Source organism: Moschus berezovskii, chromosome 1 (genome assembly GCF_049115385.1).
Source record: "Moschus berezovskii isolate FMDL1 chromosome 1, NW_MosBer_1.0, whole genome shotgun sequence".
Lineage (NCBI taxonomy): Eukaryota > Metazoa > Chordata > Mammalia > Artiodactyla > Moschidae > Moschus > Moschus berezovskii.
In genome coordinates, this window is record NC_142460.1 from 117,238,008 (window position 1) to 117,260,551 (window position 22,544).

At 34.7% G+C, this 22,544-nt stretch overlaps 1 protein-coding gene across 4 annotated transcripts in view; it reads right to left on the bottom strand.

The window, feature by feature from the left end:
- Nucleotides 1–22,544, bottom strand: part of ECT2 (epithelial cell transforming 2) — a 57,251-nt gene that overhangs the window by 10,871 nt on the left and 23,836 nt on the right. For all 4 annotated transcript variants that reach the window (XM_088839043.1, XM_088839038.1, XM_088839035.1 and 1 more), the window contains 8 exons: nt 14,468–14,536; nt 13,001–13,111; nt 12,229–12,325; nt 10,296–10,377; nt 7,822–7,900; nt 7,297–7,416; nt 4,767–4,905; nt 3,298–3,452 (listed from right to left, as the gene is read on the bottom strand). In XM_088839043.1, coding sequence (XP_088695169.1) covers nt 3,298–3,452; nt 4,767–4,905; nt 7,297–7,416; nt 7,822–7,900; nt 10,296–10,377; nt 12,229–12,325; nt 13,001–13,111; nt 14,468–14,536 — 852 coding nt within the window. The remainder of the gene's footprint in view (nt 1–3,297; nt 3,453–4,766; nt 4,906–7,296; nt 7,417–7,821; nt 7,901–10,295; nt 10,378–12,228; nt 12,326–13,000; nt 13,112–14,467; nt 14,537–22,544) is intronic.

Here is a 22,544-nt window from a genome sequence, read left to right on the forward strand (position 1 = left end):
CTAGCAATACTTACCTTAAATGTCAATGGACTAAACACTCTAATAAAAAGACAGTGGCAGACTGGATTAAAAAAATTAGAGAGAGAGCCTACAACCCGCTGCCTATAAGAAACCCACCTTAGGGCCAATGACACACACATTGAAAGCAATGAGACTGAAAAAGATATTTGATGCAAATGGAAGTGACAACAAAGCCGATCTAGCAACACTCATTCCAGACAAAACGGACTGTAAAACAGAAGTCATAAAGATAAAAAAGGACACTCTATAATGATAAAAGTGTCAATACAAGATGAAGATATTACACACATTTAATACTTGTTAACATACACAATATATGAGTGCCTAAATACAGCAAGTATTAACAGACATAAAGGAAGAAACTGACAGGAATACAACAGTAAAAGACTTTAACATCTCGTTCACATCAATAGATACATCTTCCAGATAAAATGAAAAAGGCAACAGAGATCTTAAATGATACAATAAAAAGGTTAGGCTTAATTGATATTTTCAGGACATTACATCCAAAAAACCAGAATACATTCTTTATAAGTGCACACAGATCAATCTCTAGGACTGACCACATACTGGGACACAAAACAAGACTGAAAAATTTAAGAGGACAGAAATTATTTCAAGCATCTTTTCTGATCACAATAGCATGAAACTAGAAGTCAACCTTAGAAATAAAAAAACAAAAAGATTATATGGAAACTAAAAAGCATGCTACTAAAAAACCCCAAAAATATCAGAGTCAATGATGGAATCAAAGAGGAAATGAGAAGATATCTTGAAACTACTATATACTCTTGATAAAGGAGGCATGAGTACAGAATTGAGGGGGGGAAAAAGTCTCTTCAGTGTGGTGCTGGAAAAGTTGGACAGATGCATATAAATCAAGGAAGTCAGAACAGTCTCTCACACCATACATAAACTCAGTAAACACCATTCTCTTCTCCAGGAGATCGTCCAGACCCAGGGATTGGACCTGGGTCTCCTGCATTGCAGACAGATTCTTTACCATCTGAGCCACCAGGGAAGCCCCAAATATAAGACATGACACCATAAAACTCCTAGAAGAGAATATAGGCAAAACATTCTCTGACATAAAAGTCCAACTGTTTCCTTAGATCAGTCTCCCAAGGCTTCAGAAATAAGAGTAAAAACAAGCAAATGGGACCTAATAAACTTAAAAGCTTTTCCACAGTAAAGGAAACCATAAAAAGAAAAGACAATCTATAGAATGGGAGAAAACATTTGCAAACAATGTGCCCAACAAGGGATTAATTTCCAAAATATACTAGCAGCTCCTACAACTTAGTAACAAGACAACAACTCAATCAATAACTAGACAAAGACCTAAATAAACACTTCTCCAAAGATATACAGATGGGCAGCAGAACATGAAAAGATGCTCAACATCACTAATTATTAGAAAAATGAAAATCAAAACTGCAAAAAGGTACCGCCTCACACCAGAAGGAATGGCCATCATTAAAAACTCTACAAATAACAAAGGCAGAGAGGATAACAGTACCAAGGTTCCTTAAAACCCTGAAAATAAAAAAAAAAAACAATAAAAACAAACAAAACCAAAAAAAACTTAAAATAGAGTTGCCATATGACTCAACAATCCCACTCCCAGGCATATATCCAGAAAAAATTATAATTCAAAAACATACATGTACCCCAATGTTTATAGCAGCACAATTTACAAATTACAATAAATTTTACAGCAGCACAGCTTACAATTTCCAAATCATGGAAGCAACATGATAGATGAATGGATAAAGATGTGGAACAGATACACAGTGGAATACTACTCAACCATAAAACAGAGTTTAAGAATGCCATGCAGTAACGTGGATGGACCTGAGAGTATCATGGGCTTCCCAGGTGGAACTATTGGTAAAGAATTCACCTGCCAATGCAGGAGATGCAAGTTTGATCCCTGGGTTGGGAAGAGCCCCTGGGGTAGGAGTGGCACCCCACTCCAGTATTTTGGCCTGGAAAACCCTGGCCAAAACTGGTGGGCTACAGTCCATGAGGCCACTAAGAGTTGGACATGACTGAGCACACACATGCACACACACACAAAAATCATATTAAGTGAAGTAAATCACGAGAAAGACAAATACTATATAATATCACTTATATGTGGAAACTAAAATATGACACAAATTAAATTATTTACAAAGCAGAAACAGACTCACAGACATAGAAAACATAAGAACTTATCATTACCAGAGGGGAAAAGGCGTGGGGGAGTAATAAATTAGGATTAGCAGATACAAACTACTATATATAAAATGGATAAACAACAAGGTCCTACTGTACAGCACAGGGAACTATATTCAATATCCTATAATAAACCATAATGGAAAAGAATATGAATATATATGTATAAATGAATCACTTTGCTATATACCAGAAACACAACACTGTAAACAAATTAGACTTCAATTAAAAAATAGTTTAAAAGTCTCTTAATTTTTCTAAACAGTTATGTAAATATCCTTAATCAAGAATTTATAAACAATAATAATCATACCTCAATGTCTTTGAAGATCAGATTTAACTATAATAAACATTTTATTCCCACAGGAAATGTCCAAGGCAATCTACTATACTGAAAAGGGCCATCTATTTACACATTCTCCTCCATCTAATATATCATTTGTGCAAATATGAAGGGATCAATATCTATCACATATCCCTCCCATATATGACGAAGAAATCAAATTATCTTTTAATGGACCTAGACTTCATCCAAGATCTACCACAAGCTCCCTGATTTTTATTTTCTCATATATCTTCACTTTAATCTGTACAGGATAAAACGGATTATACATTTATAATGGCTTTTGATTTTAAGAGACTGCACTGATAAAACTGGATTGGCAACTTGCCTGACAGGAAAAGCAACTTGCTACAAACTCACCATATTGCTCTCAATAAGATAAAAGAACAACAGAACAAAATATTCTCTCACAAATAGTAAAGGCAAAGAGCATAAATGAAAATGCAAGTTCCGAAAGCTTCACAAAAGCAGAGCCACAGGAGTTCTAAGGCTATGAGGGCCTATCTGTAAGCTAGGGATTCAAAAAAATGTTGCATGTGTCTATACTTTTAAATACCTTTTCGAAAACAACTTTTAAATCAGTTTTCCTCAATAAACACAAAACTAAAACTCTCCTGTATTCATAATTAACAAGTCATTAGAAATATACAAGTTTAGTATGTACATTACCATGGAGTTTAAACTTTCATTACAATAGTAGTTTAAGAACTTACAGCATCTGCTTTACAAATGGTGTTGGCTACATGTCGACATAGCATCTTTAGCCAGTTTTCTTTTGGAAGTTCCTCTGATGTCATCTGGAAACTGAGCAGCACATTTGCTTGCTCTGTTGGTGGCCTCACAAGCAATGCAAAAGCATTATGGCAATCTAGGGTTCCAGAATAATCACAAACACTACATGTTACTCCTTGGAAAATGACAGATTTAACACAAGTTTAGTTCCCTCAGAGCAAGAAAACTCCACTGAATTATCTCTTCTCTATCCAGTAAATTATCTCTATCTTTCCTGTTCCCTTAGTTTTTAATCGGACAAAGAGCAGCATCATATTATGTTGAAACATTGGAAAGAATAGTACATACCATGTGAGGAACCAACAATAATAATTTAATGTTGTTAGGTAAGCAGTACTTTCCATAACATTTAATATTTTCTTTAATGAAGCTTTAAAAAATTAGATCATTTCTTAGAATTCTAGAAGTTTTAAAGTGACACTGTAAGAATAATTCAATAATTCAACCTACTTAAATCAAACTGAAAGAAAACACTCAAATATTAAAACTGTTACAAAAGGTTTTATGATCAAGATGCTAAAACAGAACCTATTTTAAACAAAGAAGTCTTCCAAAATTATAATCCAAAAAATACAGATGATTTAAGTAAATGCTCTATATAGCCCTTAATAAATCCAGAACTTGACAACTGAGTAAAGAGAGCAATATAAGTTGCTATTCAAGTTTTCTTTGTTTCTCATAAATTGAAAGCTTTCCTTCCTTAGATGATAGGATCAGTGATAGAAGCAGCTTACATCGTAAAAATATAAGCGTAAGCAAGCAAAATATTGCCAAGTATACATATCATTAGTTACCATTTTAAAAAATGATGTTGCTTAGGGTAAGTATAAATTTTTGCCAATTTCAAGCCTTCAAAGAACCCTCTCTTAACATTGCCAAAGTTTAGAGTAAAAGCTTTCCTTAATACACATATGAGCCCATTTTGAGTCTACCATAAGTTACTTTGGGTATGTTTACTCGTGCATATCTATTTCTGCTGATATCCTAAATGTATCCCTCACAATGCAGCCACTGGCAACAGGAAAGGTTGTAAGATGTGGAAGCACAGGTAACAGACTACAACTGCTTTTGGATTCTGAAGGAATAAGTTTTGGTGTGGGAATGGGGAGGCTGGGCACTATTTTAACCCATGTAACCATTTAAAAGCTCTTCGTATCTTAAGAGATGAAGATATTCTACAGAATGAAATACTACTTTCATTTGAAAAAAATTAAAAATCAAATCAATTCCTAGAAATGTAGTGGGATAAAAGTAAAGAACTACTTTGCCAGAACTAATCAACAATATTGAAAAATAATTTACCAGTTTAAAAATATACATATAAGAGAATCAAACCTTCAATGAATATAAACTATTTTTATTTAGCCAACAGCTTATCCAATGACCATACCTTCTGTCTCTCGTATGTCCAGCACCTTCTTAATCTGAGAAAGAGGCATTAGATGAATATGCTTAAGAGAAGCTGGGGGTCGGGTCTGGCCATGAGGACTCCTAAAAGTACCAATAACCTTGTGTCGTTTTCTTGCTATCTGATTATTGGGGGGAAAAAATGCTGATGTCAGTCACAAAAACAAAGACCAAACGCTTAAAAATAAAATGGTGCTAGTCACATAAATCTATATGCAGCTCATTAAGTATCAGTCATTCCAAAATTATTATCTGTAAGTAGCATAGTCACTATGTGACAAATTCATACATGGAACTATGTAACAGAATTGTTCACATTCATGTGAGAAGAGCTCAAAAGTTAGGAAAACTGGATTTGTGGAAAAGATCCCAAGGTGTGAAAGAACTTAGAAGCATTGTGAGAAATAATGGGATCAAAGGATGAAGGAATCTTCAATTAAAAGCCTTGAATTTGGAAAGGGGAATAGTTGCTCTGGGATCACTGCCTTGAGTTCAAAAAAATAACTGACTTCAATTTAAGAACAGAATTCACAATTATCTCAGATCCCATGCAAGCAACTGAGGATAAAGGAGCGAATAATAAGAGAAATGGTTCTGTTCTCATGACACTTACATACTATCGAGAAATATGAAAATCAAAGTAACAATACACTACAAATCAATGCAAATTATAAAATCAATGTGCTGATATAACTTTAATTAAACTGGGAACTCACCAAAGGAAGAGACAGGTAAAGTATTGCTGGAGAAGACAGGAGCAAAATCAGAAAGGATCCTGTGACTCATGATGTATATAAGAATTTTATAAGGTCTTTTCTTTTTCATTTCTATGAAATCATAGTATATTGTCTTTTTAAAAGCACATCTCTTTTGGGCTTATGAAAGTGAAAGTCACTCAGTCATGTCTGACTCTGTGACCCCTTGGACTATAAAAAGGCCATGGAATTCTCCAGGCCAGAATATTGGAGTGGGTAGCCTTTCCCTTCTCCAGGGAATCTTCCCAATCCAGGGATCAAAACCAGGTCTCCTGCATTGCAGGAGGATTCTTTACCATTTGGGCTTATAATCATTAACTAAAAGACACTAACACAAAATAATTTAGATTAAGTTACTTAATGAATTGAGATTGACTGATCATATTCATCATGATGAATATGACAAAGTAAGGCTGAAATATGTACTATCTGTGTTGGTTAATGAGAAAAGATCAAAAGGCAGTCAATATCACATTCACATTGATGCAGAAATATGACACAGATCTATGATACATACCAAATATTAAAAGCCCATTTATATTAATATGGTGAAAAAAAGCGATTCTTTAATTTCCACTGTAATATCTGAATGTACTTTTAATTTAGCTAAGTAAAATAAATAATTTTAAGTCTCATTTTTAAAAAGGAAAAACAATGACAAGTATTAATACTGATGATACAAATGCTAGTCCATCAAGGTAAGAACTCAAAATTCAGATACATCCCCTGTCATGTCTAAGTGAAGTCAGTTCAGATCTTATTCATTTTAGAAACATTTTCTAAATGTTAGAAACAATTTACCATTCTCTTCACTCTAAATTTGCTCTAAGTTTTGGGGTTAAAAAAAAAAAACAAGCTAAAGAATAAGAGCTTATAAATCTAAAGGTCTCAAATTTGGGCTCCAAATTTAATGTTAGAAATAGAACTGTTACAGTTAATGTGATTTTGACATGGAGACTAAGAGAGAGTAGAAAAAAAGGTCAGTGAATTCAGGAAGGATGAAGGAAGTGAGAAGCCAAGCTGTGAGATAACAGACTTGGAGGCTACAAGGAATGACCAATGGCACGAATTAAAGTGCAAGGTAAGTCAATGAGCCAGTTGTAGAAGACATCACAAAAATTGAAGGGGAAGTAAAATAAAAAAATTTAAAGCAAGCCACAACTCTCCAAGGATTAAAGAGGATAAAGACCTGGGTTTGATCCCTGGGTTGGGAAGATCCCCTGGAGAATGGAATGGCTACCCACTCCAGTATTCTTGCCTGGAGAATTCTATGGATGGGGAGCCTGGTGGGCTATAGTTTCATTGGCAGGGGATTATAATTCACTATATTAAATAATCAAGTTACGTCTGTCTTCAACAGAATACGGATTTCTCTGCTAGGAAAATGTACTTAATTTTAACAAGAAGTCAATTATTTTGTAACTCTTGAAGAAATATACATACATACAAGAAGTTCCTAAAATTCTTGATCTAGGCATTTATTTGCATGGAAATAAACTAAATTTTCATTTTGACATGGATTTGAAGTTATGAAAAATTATCATACTTCCTAATATTAGGTCTTCTCCTAAAAGCATTCAATTAATAGCATTAAATCAACAATTTTTCTCATCAAAACAGTGATTAAAGTTCACTTTACTTTAAACTACTTTAATCAATTAATTAAAACTTATTGTTTCAATCAAAGCTTAGTTTTAAAGATTCAATGAAGTCACACAAAACAGCAGTGTTATTACACTGTATTAAGGACAACTTTACCTCCAGGCAGTCATTGAAGAGGAAGAGAGTTACTTGTTCTCCTCTGTCACAGGGGTGCTCACCTAAAGAAATTGTTTCAACTCGCTGAACTAAGCTTCGGTGAGAAGATAAAAGATTAGCCTGAACAGATTGAAAATATTAATAAAAGAGATTACTTCATGGTAAATAATTTTTTTAAGTTATAATTAAAAAGAAAGTTGTGCCAAGATTCTGTTTATATAACTGGCAGAATCTAAATACAGCTAACCTTGAACAACACAGGTTTGAGCTGCACTAGTCCACTTATACAGGATTTTTTTTTTTTTTAGTAAATAAGTACTATAGTATTACATGACCCATGATTGGTTGAATCCATGAATACAGAAGCACAGAAACAAAGTGCCAACTATAAAGTTATATGCAGATTTTCTACTGCTCTGGGCAGGGGGTTGGTGCCCTTAACTCCCAGGAGTTCAAGGGTCAACTATAACAAAAACAAAAAGAACAAAAAGAATAAATTGACAATTATCAAAAATGAATACTTACTGGACATCCATCTACCTCATAAACAACATCGAAAATTTGCTTTTGAGCTTCTGTTTTTCTCTTATCCTCATTAATATGGCTGAAAATTAATAAGGTCATTTTTAAAACAACAGACCATAAAAACTGTATATATACACATCTTGTGTCACACACGCACAAAAAATCCCTCCATGTGAATATATCTTAATGTTGATAACCGTATCAGTTAATATATTCCCTAAAAGTATCCCAATACATTAAAAAAATTGTCATAGAATCCTTCAGAAAAGTAAATTTTGCTTTACTACTCACTATATTTTCTCTCTCTTGCTTTAAACTATATTCATTATACACTTCCTAAAATACATTATACTGGTATAAACTGCAGGTTCAGAAGTTTTAAGTTCAGGTAAGGTTTTATGCAAATCATATGCTAATCATTTTACTGAAATAAAAAATTAAGACTATTGCTTCCAGACAAGATGGAATAAGACGAAAAATATATACTTTGCCTGAAACAACTAAAAAAAAACCCCAGCAAAGTATAAAGAGAGAGTTCAAGTCAATGTCTCAAATAATGCAAGCCTAATTTACAAAAGATACACTTTACATCAAAGACATGAATAGTCTAAAAGTAAAATAATGAAAATAACCAGTAAGAGCACAATATATTCTTCTCAAGTGTACATGGTACCTTCACCAGGTTAAGCCTTAAAATAAGCCTCAGGAGGTTTAAAAGGATTGAAATAATACAAAGTATATTTTCTATAAATGATGAAGTGAAATTAGAAAATTAGTATCAAAAGGAAACTTCAAAAATTCACAAACATGTGGTAATTAAACAACAAACTCCTGAACAACCAATAAGTCAAGACATAATCACAAGGGAAATCATAAAATAGTTTCAGGTAAAAACAAAAACCAAGAACATGACTAAATTAGTGTTTAAAGGGAAATTTATAGCTATAAAAGTAAACAATTAAAAAAATAAGCTCAAATCAATATCCTAATCTTCTACTGTAAGACACATGGAGGCGGGGAGGCGGGAAGAGCAAGCTAAATCTAAAGCATCCAGGAAAAAGGAAATCAAAAGTTATGAACTAGAGACTATAAAAGTAATAGAAAAAAATCAACAAAATTAAAAGCATCTTTCTTTTATGAAAATATGTTAACACTGCCTGCATAATTCACAGTTTATAGAAAGGATCAAGGCAAAGAATGTGTATGTTAAACCACAAAGTGTTGAAAAACACTACTATCCTGATCCCAAAATAAGAAACCAAAAGCACGACGGTTGGCTGATCAACATAAAAACCAAAATATAATGCTTTCAGTAGCAACAGAAGCTCATATCCATTCATTTGAGCATTATTCTACTGCTAGACCCTTTCACTAGAGCTGTTTCTATCTAGAAACTCCTTACAAGTATTTTAAGAAACTCTATTTCAGGACTTTCATGGAGGCAGTGGTTGAGGATCTGCCTGCCAATGCAGGGACCACAGGTTTGATCCCTGTTCTGGGAAGATTCCACATGCCGAGGAGCAACTAAGCCTGGGCGCCAGAACTGCTAAGCCCACACACTGAAACTACTGAAGTATGCATGCCTAGAGCCAACAAGAGAATCCAGCACAATGAGGAGCCTACACACCGCAACAAACAGTAGCCCCTGCTCTCTGCAACTAGATAAGCTTGCATGCAGCAACGAAGACCTACTGCAGCCAAATAAAGAATCCAGGTGCTAGGTTTTAGAAGATTAAAAAAAAAAAAGAAACTCTGTATCATACAGAAGCACCTCATGGAATCTCAGAAGCTATTTAATTAAATCGACTGAATATGCTTATATGTAAAGCTCAAAAAGGTGCTATATCCTCATCCTTCAGGAAGCAAAACAATTAACAGCAATAGAGCTTTTAATTCTGATCATATTAGTAAAAAAAAATTACTTCTGATCAATGCTGTCTCCAAGTTAGACGTACAGTAAGCAGCTTAAGTTTAATAATCAACTTCCCCTAGTAAATTTCATTGAGTTACTACTTTGAACACATCTCCAACAAACCCTCCCAATTTAAGTCCACAGAATTCAAAGTAAGAAAAAAAAGTCAAAGCTAATGTGAAAAACGTATTAACCTTTTCATTTCATCGTGGTCAAATTCCCAAGTTCCATTTGGGTAGTTAATAAGAATATGAAGACAAAAACAAGCTAAGACTGGAAATAGATGAAGAAAATGTCTATTGGTGCATTTATAACATTTTCAAATTTCTAAACCACTGTTACCCTCTACATAATAGTATACATTCACAAGTATGTTTTTGATTAATCATATTTTAACAATATGATTTCTACCATTTTAATATGTGACGACACTACTAAAAATAATTTAGATACTATTTTGCAGAATTTTGTTATTGATCTTTATCTATTTACGATTCTAATTGGTCCACCAATTCCACTGTAAATCTAAGGAATAACAAAAAAATTGCAATAATGTACTTACGTCATTACTTCCTTTAGAGATCCAATAGCTTTTTCTAGAGTGCTTTTGTCAGGATTTTCTTCAGATGTGTGCTTCTTAAGATCTGTAATATTTTATCAAATATTTTCTCTATGATTAAAGAAATTCAATGGTTTTCCCACTATGATTTAAAAATGCTATCCACTGTGACAGACAAAGGTTAATTTAAAAAAATAGTATCTAACTTTTCCTTTTAAAAAAAAGTTTTTATACAATGTTCCCTTAAGAATGAGTTTCTCAGGTGGTGCCAGTGGTAAACAACCCACTTGCCAATACAAAAGACATTAAGAAATATGGGTTCAATCCCCGGGTCAGGAAGATTCCTTGGAGGAGGAAATGGCACCCCACTCCAGTATTCTTGCTGGGAGAATCCCATGGACAAAGGAGCCTGGTGGGCTACAGTCCACAGGGTTGTAAAGAGTTGGTCACTATTGAGTATCTGAGCACCCTTAAGAGCTCTCTTCTTAAATGTATTAAATAAGTTTCCACATTTTTTCACTGAATAAATTTTCAGAGTATGTACCAGATTTTCTTTCACTATTACAATTCCCTTCTAGTAAAGTTTGATGTCTCCTAAATTTTTCAAACTCTCTCTGAATTCATGATCCTCAATTAACTAAGAAGTCATTATACATGCTGTATTTCATAGTGGGGCCCATGGCTCCATCACAGAGAGCAGCTGGTGTGAAGAGAAGATTTCGTTTAGTTTATAGGTTTAATGAGGTGCTTAGACTTTGACTCTTCTTACCCAAGTTGTTTATAATGTTCTACCCAATGGTTCCCTGTATCTCCCCACCTCCCACCTCATCTTTGAAGTGGAATAATAGAAGAAAGGCTTAGAAATCAAGTTCATTTTAGTCATGACAACATTTGATGGATTCCTATAAGTACTTAATAAAACAATAATGAAGATAAATAAGAAATAGCCTATTTTGTAAAGTTAAAAAGGTTGCATATTCATATATTTTCCTTATAATCTGTAAAATAGAATAGTTTTTAAAGACTGGAAATCATTTTATATGCTAGTAATTCTAAACTATATTAGAAAACCTCAAAGAGAATAAAAACTACTAATTTTTGTAGTTACTACCACAATTCATAGTTTAACCAATATATTTCAAAGACAATAACAGATAAAAAGAGTCACAAACTTAGCCTCCTTAACTGCTACACACACTATTGGAGTTAAGGACCGGAGGTCAAAATGCTTTGTTACACTTATTCATGTTTTATGCAATTTAGTTCTCATACTTAAATTTAAAAGTATAAAATTTAAATTTAAAAATATAAAAACTGACACTGTTCTAGACCTATTCACTACTTTATTCAGGTAAATATAAAAGCATATAAATACACCTTTCTTTTCAGGCAGGTATAATTTATTCACAAAAATTAACTCTGCAATAGATGTCCTTTTCATTGAAATCTATAATTTAAGTTTTAGAATAAATGGATAGATGTTTCAAGAGTGTTCTGCACACTATAAGGAAAAAAAAAAACATAAGATCAAGCATAAAGAATTTTACTAAGAGTCAGAAAAAGACTAAATATCTTCAGACATCGTAATCATCTCTCATCTTGTGATTTTGTGGGTGAATTTTATGTGGATGTAAACTGTTTGGGAATTAGTAACATACCATGAAATATAAGAAAACTTTTAGGAGAGAAGCAGAAAGTTCAATGCTAGTCAGTAAAACTGATTTCACAACAAATAAAGCATTTTTAGGCCAGAGTGAATTTTTGTAGCACCAGTGATTATTCAGATTATCCATAAAGATATTTTCTACATAAAAGATACAAACTTTAAAACTGAAACCTAAGAGCACTTTGAAAATAAGAAATTTTGCCAATTTTTTAGAACAAAACAATTACATAAAAACATCCAAAATTGTCTGGAAAGATATCAGACAAGTACCATTTAAAAGTAATGCAACGCTGGGTAACCTCTGTACTGGTCGGATAAGAAGTTCAACAAGGCTTTGCCGTCCACATTCTGGCTTAGCTTGGTTTATCTGAAAAGAATTAATTTATTCAAAATTTATTTTGAATGTTTTCTGCAAAGACTATTATACATTACATTTATTAGATTACACCTTATCATTGGTGCCCTGATAAGAATGGGAGAAGTAGGGTGGTAGTTGTTCTCTGGCAGATTATTGTGGTTCAGTAATCCCCCAAGGCCTGAAATAGCCTCTTGGCAAGCCAAGGATTAACAACTTAAACAGACAGTGAGCCCCTCTAAGCACTCTTATACATTTCATTTCAGTTTTTCTTAAATCTATATCATTAAAAAAGAAAAAAAAAGGTTAAAAATATTAATTATGCTGATATCATTTGGATAAACAAAGTAAGCCACCAATAAAATCATTAAAAGCAAAGCAAAATCTCATTAGAAAATTTTTAGAAGTGTTTAAGAATTAGAATATGCCTAACTTAAAACACACACACACACACAACATTCATATTCACTCAGCTGCCTGTTGGATCCTGCTTGTGGCATATCAAACCTTGTGATGCTAAACATCACTGCCACTTTTAAGTAAAACTAAACTTAACACATAACATTAAGGTGTTCTGACATGGATGTATCTTTACTAAAAGATACATCTTTACTACTAAAATTCAATTTTAATAAATTCCTTCAGAAAATAATTCTCTGATTTTTACTTGAAAGAAATATACATTACCTTCAGAAAAGCATGAAATCTTGGTTTCTGTTTTTCACATTTAATAATAGTTTCCTTGCTCATTTCAAAGAAGTTCACAAAGGGAGGATAGATTTTTACCAAATCTTTGGACTAGTAACAAACAAAAAAAAAAACCCAAAACCCATTAATTTGTGATGGCTGTTACCCTTAGTCAATGAAACTTAAAAGTTGAATAACCAGTAGTCAAAATCTGACATACCAGATGCAAAAGAAAAGTTCAAAATACATTTCTTCTCAAGGTAAATACATGAAAAGTTTATTTCATAAACTTCACTAACTAGTGAGTTAATTGCTAAAGAAAATGCATCAATTGTTAAACAGAGCCTAAAACCTGAAAAGCAAATAAATACTCAGAAACAAAAGTTGATATACTTTTGTTGAACATCAATATAAGCTTATTGTATTGATAAACATGACAAAGTTTTAAAACTTCTGTTAATTTAGAATATAGCAGCAATTATAGTTGATCTATGAAGAACGCAAGAACATGCTATTATCTTTTGAAGGATCCAAACAACCATTAAAAGATCAACTGTACTGGGCAATTTTGAAGTACAAGGAAAATGTCTTGACAAATTGAGACCAACAGGTACCAAAAAGATCTGGGACAATAATTTGCATATTTGAAATTCTCAGTTAACCAGAAAGAACATCTAATGGCTATACGTTACGTTCCGTCGCTCAGTCGTGTCCTGACTCTGCGACCCCGTGGACTGTAGCCTACCAGGCTTCTCCGTCCATGGGATTCTCCAGGCAAGAATACTGGAGTGGGTTACCATTTCCTTCTCCAGGGGATCTTCCCAACCCAGGGATCGAACCCGGGTCTCCCGCATTGGAGGCAGACGCTTAAACCTCTGAGCCACCAGGGAAGCCCAGTAAGGATTAAATTTAGGAGACCTTAGAAATCAAAACTAAATGGGCAAGAATCCAAGGCACGGAAACTTATCTAGTTGGACTGAATCATATCCAAAGAGACTGAAGGAAATTTATAAATTCTATTTGTGGTACCTCATTCAAAAGTAATATACTTTATTTAATAAACTTAATCTGTGTTCTTAGAGAAGAAACAGTTCATTGGAAGGTTTTATGCAGACACAAAGACAGTAAAAAGTGCTATCAACTAAGGAAAGAAAAAATTAAAACTCAATTATAGATACTTTAAAAAATCATTAACCTACGGCTGTTTATGATGGGCAAATAACATGATATATGGTAAAATGACTGGAACACAACAGTTAATATTAAAGAAGAGCTGTCAAGAAAGTGTTGGATTGTATATGGAAGGCATGTTTCAGAAGACAAGAACACTTTCAAAATATTTTACAAACACAACAATGCCTACATTTTTCAAAAAGTTCTCACATTTAAACAGGTAACTTTCATTCCCTGCCATTTCTTGATGAGATGATATTTTAATCTGAATACTTAAAAAAATAAAATACTTACATATTTCAGAAAGATATCACCAATGCTTTTGCTCTCATCCCAATTAACAATAAGGTCTTCAAGATCATCCTGAAAAAACACAAAATGAGACAATAAGTGATTCTGACAATCACTTTAGCATCTCTTAAAATTTGAATATTCATTTGAAAGACATACTTTACAGAGTACCTTAATTTGGTATGTATAACAGTAATATTCTTACTCAATAAGAAATTAACTTTTTGACTACAAGAAAAATATCCTTTGAAAAATAATTAAGAAAACATAAAGAATGTCAAATCAATAAGACCAAGTCTGATTTCCCAGTATGATGTGGAAGTATAATTAATTTAACTATACAGCTGATTGGTTCACTAATTAAAGAATTAATTAATTATACAAAAGCACCTCTGATCTTGGCTATTGAGGCATCAGCCATTAGAAACTGTAATCTATAATAGAGGTCAGCAAACGTTACTTAAAGGGCCAAATGGTAACTATTTTAAGGCTTACAGGCCATATGGTTTCTGTCACAAGTCCTCAATTCTGTCTTTGTAGAATGGAACCATAAACAATATATAAATGATTGTTGAGTGGCTGTGTATCAATAAAACTCTCTTTACAAAAGTAAGCAAAACTATACCAAAATGCTAAACTGGCTGGATTTGGTACATTGACCATGGTCTGCTAATTCCTGGGCAGTAAAATTTCTCAATCATCATCCTAAAATATTACTTATTTGTAAATATTTAGAAGACATTTAAAAGCTTTCTAAGATAATAAAACCAGATGATAAAATGAGACGGCAAGAAATGACATGCCCTAACTGAAATTCTAAAAGTGACTTTAAAGTAGAATTAATCAACAAACTTATACAAGAGGTTCTCAAACTGTTACATGCAGATGCTCTCCCAACACATATTTTTAGTGGGATCCATAAGATTAAACTATTTTCATTAGAGTTATGAAGGCATTATTTGACTCCTTGATTCTCTCACAAGGACCAACAGAGTCATATGGAGGTGACACAATGTGTGATACTGCAACAGAATGAATTGAGAAGTAGGCGGGAGAAACAGGCTCTCTAAAAACCGAGTGAAACAAATTGACATCACTCTTCACTGTTTCTGCTTTGGAAATTACTTACTTTTCAAAAAGAATATGCTATTTATGCTACTACATAAGGAGTCATTATTATTAATGTATATTTTATAAACTGCATGAGTTCAGTTCAGTTGAGTCGCTCAATCGTGTCCAACTCTTTGCGACCCCATGGACTGTAGCACACCAGGCCTCCCTGCCCACCACCAATTCGTGGAGCTTGCTCAAACTCATGTCGATCAAGTTGGTGATGCCATCCAAACCACCTCATCCTCTGTCATCCACCTCTCCCGCCTTCAATCTTTCCCAGCATCAGGGTCTTTTCAAATGAGTCAGTTCTTCGCATGAGGTTGCCAAAGTATTGGAGTTTCAGCTTCAGCATCAGTCCTTCCAATGAACACCCAGGACTGATCTCCTTTAGGATGGACTGGTTGGATCTCCTTGCAGTCCAAGGGACTCTCAAGAGTCTTCTCCAGCACCACAGTTCGAAAGCATCAATTCTTTGGCACTCAGCTTTCTTAATAGTCCAACTCTCACATCCATACATGACTATTGGAAAAAACATAGCTTTGACTAGATGGACCTTTGTTGGCTAGTAATGTCTCTGCTTTTTAATATGCTGTCTAGGTTGGTCACAGCTTTTCTTCTAAAGAGCAAGCAACTCTTAATTTCATGGCTGCAATCACCATCTGCAGTGATTTTGGAGCCTAAGAAAATAAAGTCTGTCAATGTTTCCATTGTTTCCCATCTAGCTGCCATAAGTGGTGGGACAGGATACCATGATTTTAGTTTTGTGAATGCTGAGTTCTAAGCCAGCTTTTTCATTCTCCTCTTTCACTTTCATCAAGAAGCTCTTTCATTCCTCTTCGCTTTCTGCCATTAGGATGGTGTCATCTGCATAGCTGAGGTTCTTGATATTTCTGCCAGAAGTCTTGATTCCACCTTGTGCTTCATCCAGCCCAGCATTTCTCATGATGTACTCTGCATATAAGTTAAATAAGCAGGGTGACAATATAGCCTTGACATACTTCTTCCCAATTTGGAACCAGTTTGCTGTTCCATGTCTGGTTCTAACTGTTGCTTCTTGACCTGCATACTGATTTCTCAGGAGGCAGGTCAGGTGGTCTGGTATTCCCATCTCTTTAATAATTTTCCACAGTTTATTGTGATCCTCATAGTCAAAGGCTTTAGCATAGTCAGTGAAGCAGAAGTATATGTTTTTCTGGAACTCTTGCTTTTTTGATAATCCAACAGATGTTGGCAATTTGATCTCTGGTTCCTCTGCCTTTTTAAAATCCAGCTTGAACATCTGGAAGTTCTCTGTTCCCGTACCATTGAAGCCTTGCTTGGAGAATTCTGAGCATTACTTTGCTAGCATGTGAGATGAGTACAACTGTGTATAGTTGTACTATACATTCTTTGGCATTCCCTTTCTTTGGGATTGGAATGAAAACTGACCTTTTCCAGTCCTTTGGCCACTGCCAAGTTTTCCAAATTTGCTGGCATATTGAGTGCAGCACTTTCACAACATCATCTTTTAGGATTTGAAATAGCTTAACTAGAATCCCATCACCTCCACTAGCTTTGTTCATAGTGATGCTTCCTAAGGCCTACCTGACTTTGCATTCCAGGATGTCTGGCTCTAGGTGAGTGATCAAAGCATCATGGTTATCTGGGTCATGAAGATCTCTTTTATATAGTTCTTCTGTGTATTCTTGCTACCTCTTCTTAATATTGTACATCCACATACGAAAAGATGATCTTTAAACCTTCACCTTAGCCAAAAATGAACTTAAGTTATAGATCTAACTGTAAGAGCTAAAACAATACAACTTCTAGAAGAAAACATAGGAGAAAATCTTTAAAATCTTAGATTAGTCAAAAATTTATTAGATATAACAGCAAAAGCACATTACATTTAAAAAAGGGATAAACCGGACTTCATCAAAATTAAAAATTTTAAGACACCATTAAAAAAATGAAATAAGCAACAACAGGCTGGGAGAAAATATCTGCAAAACACATAGCTGATAAAGGACTTGTACCAAGAACTGACAGAGAACCCTTACAACTTGGTAAGCCAACACACAACCTAACCAAAAAATGGGCACCAGATCTAAGCAAACATTTCACAAAGATAATATACAAATGAAAAAAAAGCAGATGAAAAGATGCTCAACATCATTAATCATTAGGGAAATGCAAATAAAATCATTTTATATCCTAGAATGGTTATAAAAGAAAACGTATAAGTACCGGCAAGAATGGATAGAAATTTGAACGCTGATACAATACTATTAAGAATATAAAATGATGTTAAAAACCTGATAGTTTCTCAAAAATTTTAAATGAAGACTGTCAATATAACCCAGCAAGTCTACTCGTAAGTACCTATGGAAGAGAATGAAGACACCCAAAGATTTGCAGACAATGTTCATATCAGCATGATTCATAACTGCCAAAAACTGGAAACAGCCTAAATTTCTATCAACTGGTGAATAGATAAAGAAATGCAGCATATCCTTATAATGGACGATCACCTGGCCACACAAAGGAAAAAACTACTAATGTGTTAAATCATAGATGAAATTCAAAAATATACTAAGTTAAAGAAGCGAGATATAAGACACTACCTATTATATACTTACATTTATATGAGATGTCTAGAAAAGGCAAATTTGTAAGACAGAAAGTAGATTAGTGGTTGCCTGGACCAGGGCTAGGAACAGGCACGAAGGATCTTAGTGGGGAAGATGAAGATGTTCTAAAATGTATATGGTGACAGCTGCATGATTTGGTGACTTACTAAAATCACTGAATCATGTATTTTAAAAAAGGTTGAGTTTAAAGATGTAAAATGTACTTCAATGAAACTGTTAAAAAACTGAGGCATCTTTAAAAGTATTTTTAAACTTTCTGTTTCAATTTCAAAAACAATACGAATAAATAAAACCCTCATAAATACAAGTTCCTCAATCATCTTTTAAGAATGAAAAGCGATCCTGAAACTAAATAATTTAAGAACCATTATCTTATACTCTGGACTTCCCTTGTGGCTCAACTAGTAAAGAATCTTCCTGCAGTGCGGGAAACCTGGGTTAGATACCTGGGTTGGGAAGATCCCATGGAGAAGGGAAAGGCTACCCACTCCAGTATTCTGGCCTGGAGAATTCCATGGACTGTAGAGCCCATGGGGTCGCAAAGAGTCGGACATGACTGAGCGACTTTCACTTCACTTCACTTCACATCCTATACTCTATAAATTCAGAAAAGTCAAAAGGGAAAAAATTTACTTTCAGTAGCATAAAGGTGAACTCAAGCAAGAATAATTAAACAGCCTACAGAGTCAAGAATTAAGATTTAACTATTTAAAATTGCACTTGAAAGAAACAAGAGAATAAAAAGATTATATACAAGAATAATCTTGGAACAATATAATGCACTGAATTCTAGCACTGACTAGTTAGTTTTAAATACTGGCTCTAGAGCCTGTTAAGTTTTATGCCCTTGGGCAAATTACTTAACCTATCAGTTCAGTTCAGTTGCTCAGTCGTGTCCGACTCTTTGCAACCCCGTGAATCACAGCACGCCAGGCCTCCCTGTCCATCACCAACTCCTGGAGCTCACTCAAACTCATGTCTATCGAGTCGGTGATGCCATCCAGCCATCTCATTCTCTGTTGCCCCCTTCTCCTCCCGCCCCCAATCCCTCCCAGCATCAGTCTTTTCCAATGAGTCAACTCTTCGCATGAGGTGGCCAAAGTATTGCAGTTTCAGCTTTAGCAGCAGTCCTTCCAATGAACACCCAGGATTGATCTCCTTTAGAATGGACTGGTTGGATCTTCTTGCAGTACAAGGGACTCTCAAGAGTCTTCTCCAACACCACAGTTCAAAAGCATCAATTCTTCGGCAATCAGCTTTCTTCACAGTCCAACTCTCACATCCATACATGACCACTGGAAAAACCATAGCCTTGACTAGACGGACCTTTGTTGGCAAAGTAATGTCTCTGCTTTTTAATATACTGTCTAGGTTGGTCATAACTTTCCTTCCAAGGAGTTAGCGTCTTTTAATTTCATGGCTGAAATCAGCATCTGCAGTGATTTTGGAGCCCGGAAAAATAAAGTCAGCAACTGTTTCCACTGTTTCCCCATCTATTTCCCATGAAGTGATGGGACCGGATGCCATGATCTTTGTTTTCTGAATGTTGAGCTTCAAGCCAACCTTTTCACTCTCCTCTTTCACTTTCATCAAGAGGCTTTTGAGTTCCTCTTCACTTTCTGCCATAAGGTGGTGTCATCTGCATATCTGAGGTTATTGATATTTCTACCGGCAATCTTGATTCCAGCTTGTGCTTATTCCAGCCCAGTGTTCCTCATGATGTACTCTGCATATAAGTTAAATAAGCAAGGTGACAATATACAACCCTGACGTACACCTTTTCCTATTTGGAACCAGTCTGTTGTTCCATGTCCAGTTCTAACTGTTGCTTCCTGACCTGCATACAGGTTTCTCAAGAGGCAGGTCAGGTGGTCTGGGATTCCCATCTCTTTCAGAATGTTCCACAGTTTATTGTGATCCACACAGTCAAAGGCTTTGGCATAGTCAATGAAGCAGAAATAGATGTTTTTCTGGAACTCTTGCTTTCTCCATGATCCAGCGGATGTTGGCAATTTGATCTCTGGTGCCTCTGCCTTTTCTAAAACCTGCTTGAACATCTGGGAGTTCAGGGTTTACATACTGCTGAAGCCTGGCTTGGAGAATTTTGAGCATGACTTTACTAGCGTGTGAGATGAGTGCAATTGTGCGGTAGTTTGAGCATTCTTTGGCATTGCCAAAATTTTAATCCTTCTCAAAACAACCACTCATGATTCAGACACTACTCTCCCCATTTGACAGAGAAGAAAACTGAAGCAATTAAAGTTAACTTACTTTGCACCCAAATCTACTTTATTCCACAGTCCAAATTTGTAACCACTATGCAATGCTATAAAATACAAATACCAGTACTTCTCACGGAGAAGGCAATGGAACCCCACTCCAGTACTCTTGCCTGGAAAATCCCATGGACGGAGGATCCTGGTAGGATGCAGTCCATGAGGTCGCTAAGAATCGGACACAACTGAGCGACTTCACTTTCACTTTTCACTTTCATGCACTGGAGAAGGAAATGGCAACCCACGCCAGTATTCTTGCCTGGAGAATCCCAGGGACGGGGAAGCCTGGTAGGAGGCTGTCTATGGGGTCACACAGAGTTGGACACGACCGAAGTGACCTAGCAGCAGCAGCGCTTCTCAGGAATACCATACCAGTATGAAAAACTGTATAAGTTTAAGCCATATTTACATGATTCACTCATTTACATACTAAAAGAATGTATCTACAGCATGATAATCAAGAAGCAATATAGCATTAGTAAATTAGGACATGGAAAGAACCTAAACATCCATGATTTAATGAATGGATAAAGAAAATGTGGTATATACAATGAAATATTATTTAGCCATGAAAAAGCCTCTATGCCTTCTGTAATAACATGTATAGTCCTTGAGGGCACTTTGATACATGAGATAAGTCAGAGAAAGATAAGTACTATATGATCTCACTTACAAGTGGAATCTAAAAAAATCCCAAAAGAACAAACACAAAAATCTCATAGATACAGACTGTTGCCAGAGACGGGGGAAGGAGGGTGGGTAAAATGGGTAACGGTGGTCAAAAGGCAAATTTCCAGTTATTTTACTTATGCCAGTCCTGAAGATGTAATGTAGAGTATGGTGACTATAGTTAATAATACTATTTTTTGTATCTGAAAGTTGCCAAGAAAGTAGAACTAAAAAGTCCTCATCATAAAGAAAAAAAAAAAAAAAAAACTATGTGTGGTGGTAGACCTTAACTAAACTTATTGTGGTGACCATTTTGCAATACATACCCATATAAATCCATTATTGTTGTTTACCTAAAACTAACACAATGTTACATGTTAATTTTATCTCATTAAAAAAAAGGGGGTTGGGAGCAAGAAAACATAAGGGTTCAGGAGAACAGACTTTGAAGTTAGACAAAAAAGGGTTCAAAGTCAATATCCAGCATTTATTAGATGATTGACTTTAGAAAAATTATTCAACCTCTGTACATAGCAGTTTCACATCTGTAAAATGTATTAACTTCGTGGTAATGTTCAGTGGATGTGGTAGTACCTGATAAAGGGCAGGCTACATTTAAAAGGAAGAAAAGAAAAAAATGCTATACAAAATAAGACAAAGAAAATACAGCATAATTTTGGGAGTATTTGGGTTACAGAATTATAGGTATTTCTTTTTCCTTTTCTCCTTTATTTTACAAATAAATGTTTGACAGCACATATTGGTTTCATGGTAGGAAAAAACCATAGGCTTTAATATTCTAAATGCATGACAAATCTGAAATTAGCTAAAAAACAACTACTACTTGAAATACTGGTAATCCAAGTTTGTAGAAGCTTAAAAAATTGGGTTACACATTAGAAAACTAAAGGGTAACAATCGTTTTCAAAGCTCCAGTGACTCACTAGTGAAGGAAACATAAAAGCAGACACAGATATAGAATACAAACTAATGGTTACCCTTGGGGAGACAGAAGTGAGAAGGGCAACATAGCGATAGTGGGGGCAAACAGGGTTATTATGGGATTATATGAAATCATGTATATAAAACTTTTCAAAATTGTAAAGCAATACAGAATTTAAATAACCATTAATTCAGGAAAAAAAAATATTAACAACAAAAAAATGTCCAGTGAATCAGAGAACAAAATTTGCCAAACTGAAATTATGATTCTGTACACATAGGAAGTTTATAACATTTTATATTAGATGGGAATTTACATGCCCAGAATGGCTAAATGACTGACACCAAGTGATCTACAAATTAGCAGTAAAACACCAAGATGAAAATCTGCTTGCCATTCTACTCTATACCTCTCAGTGTTTCTCATGAGGAAAAAAAGAAAAGACAATT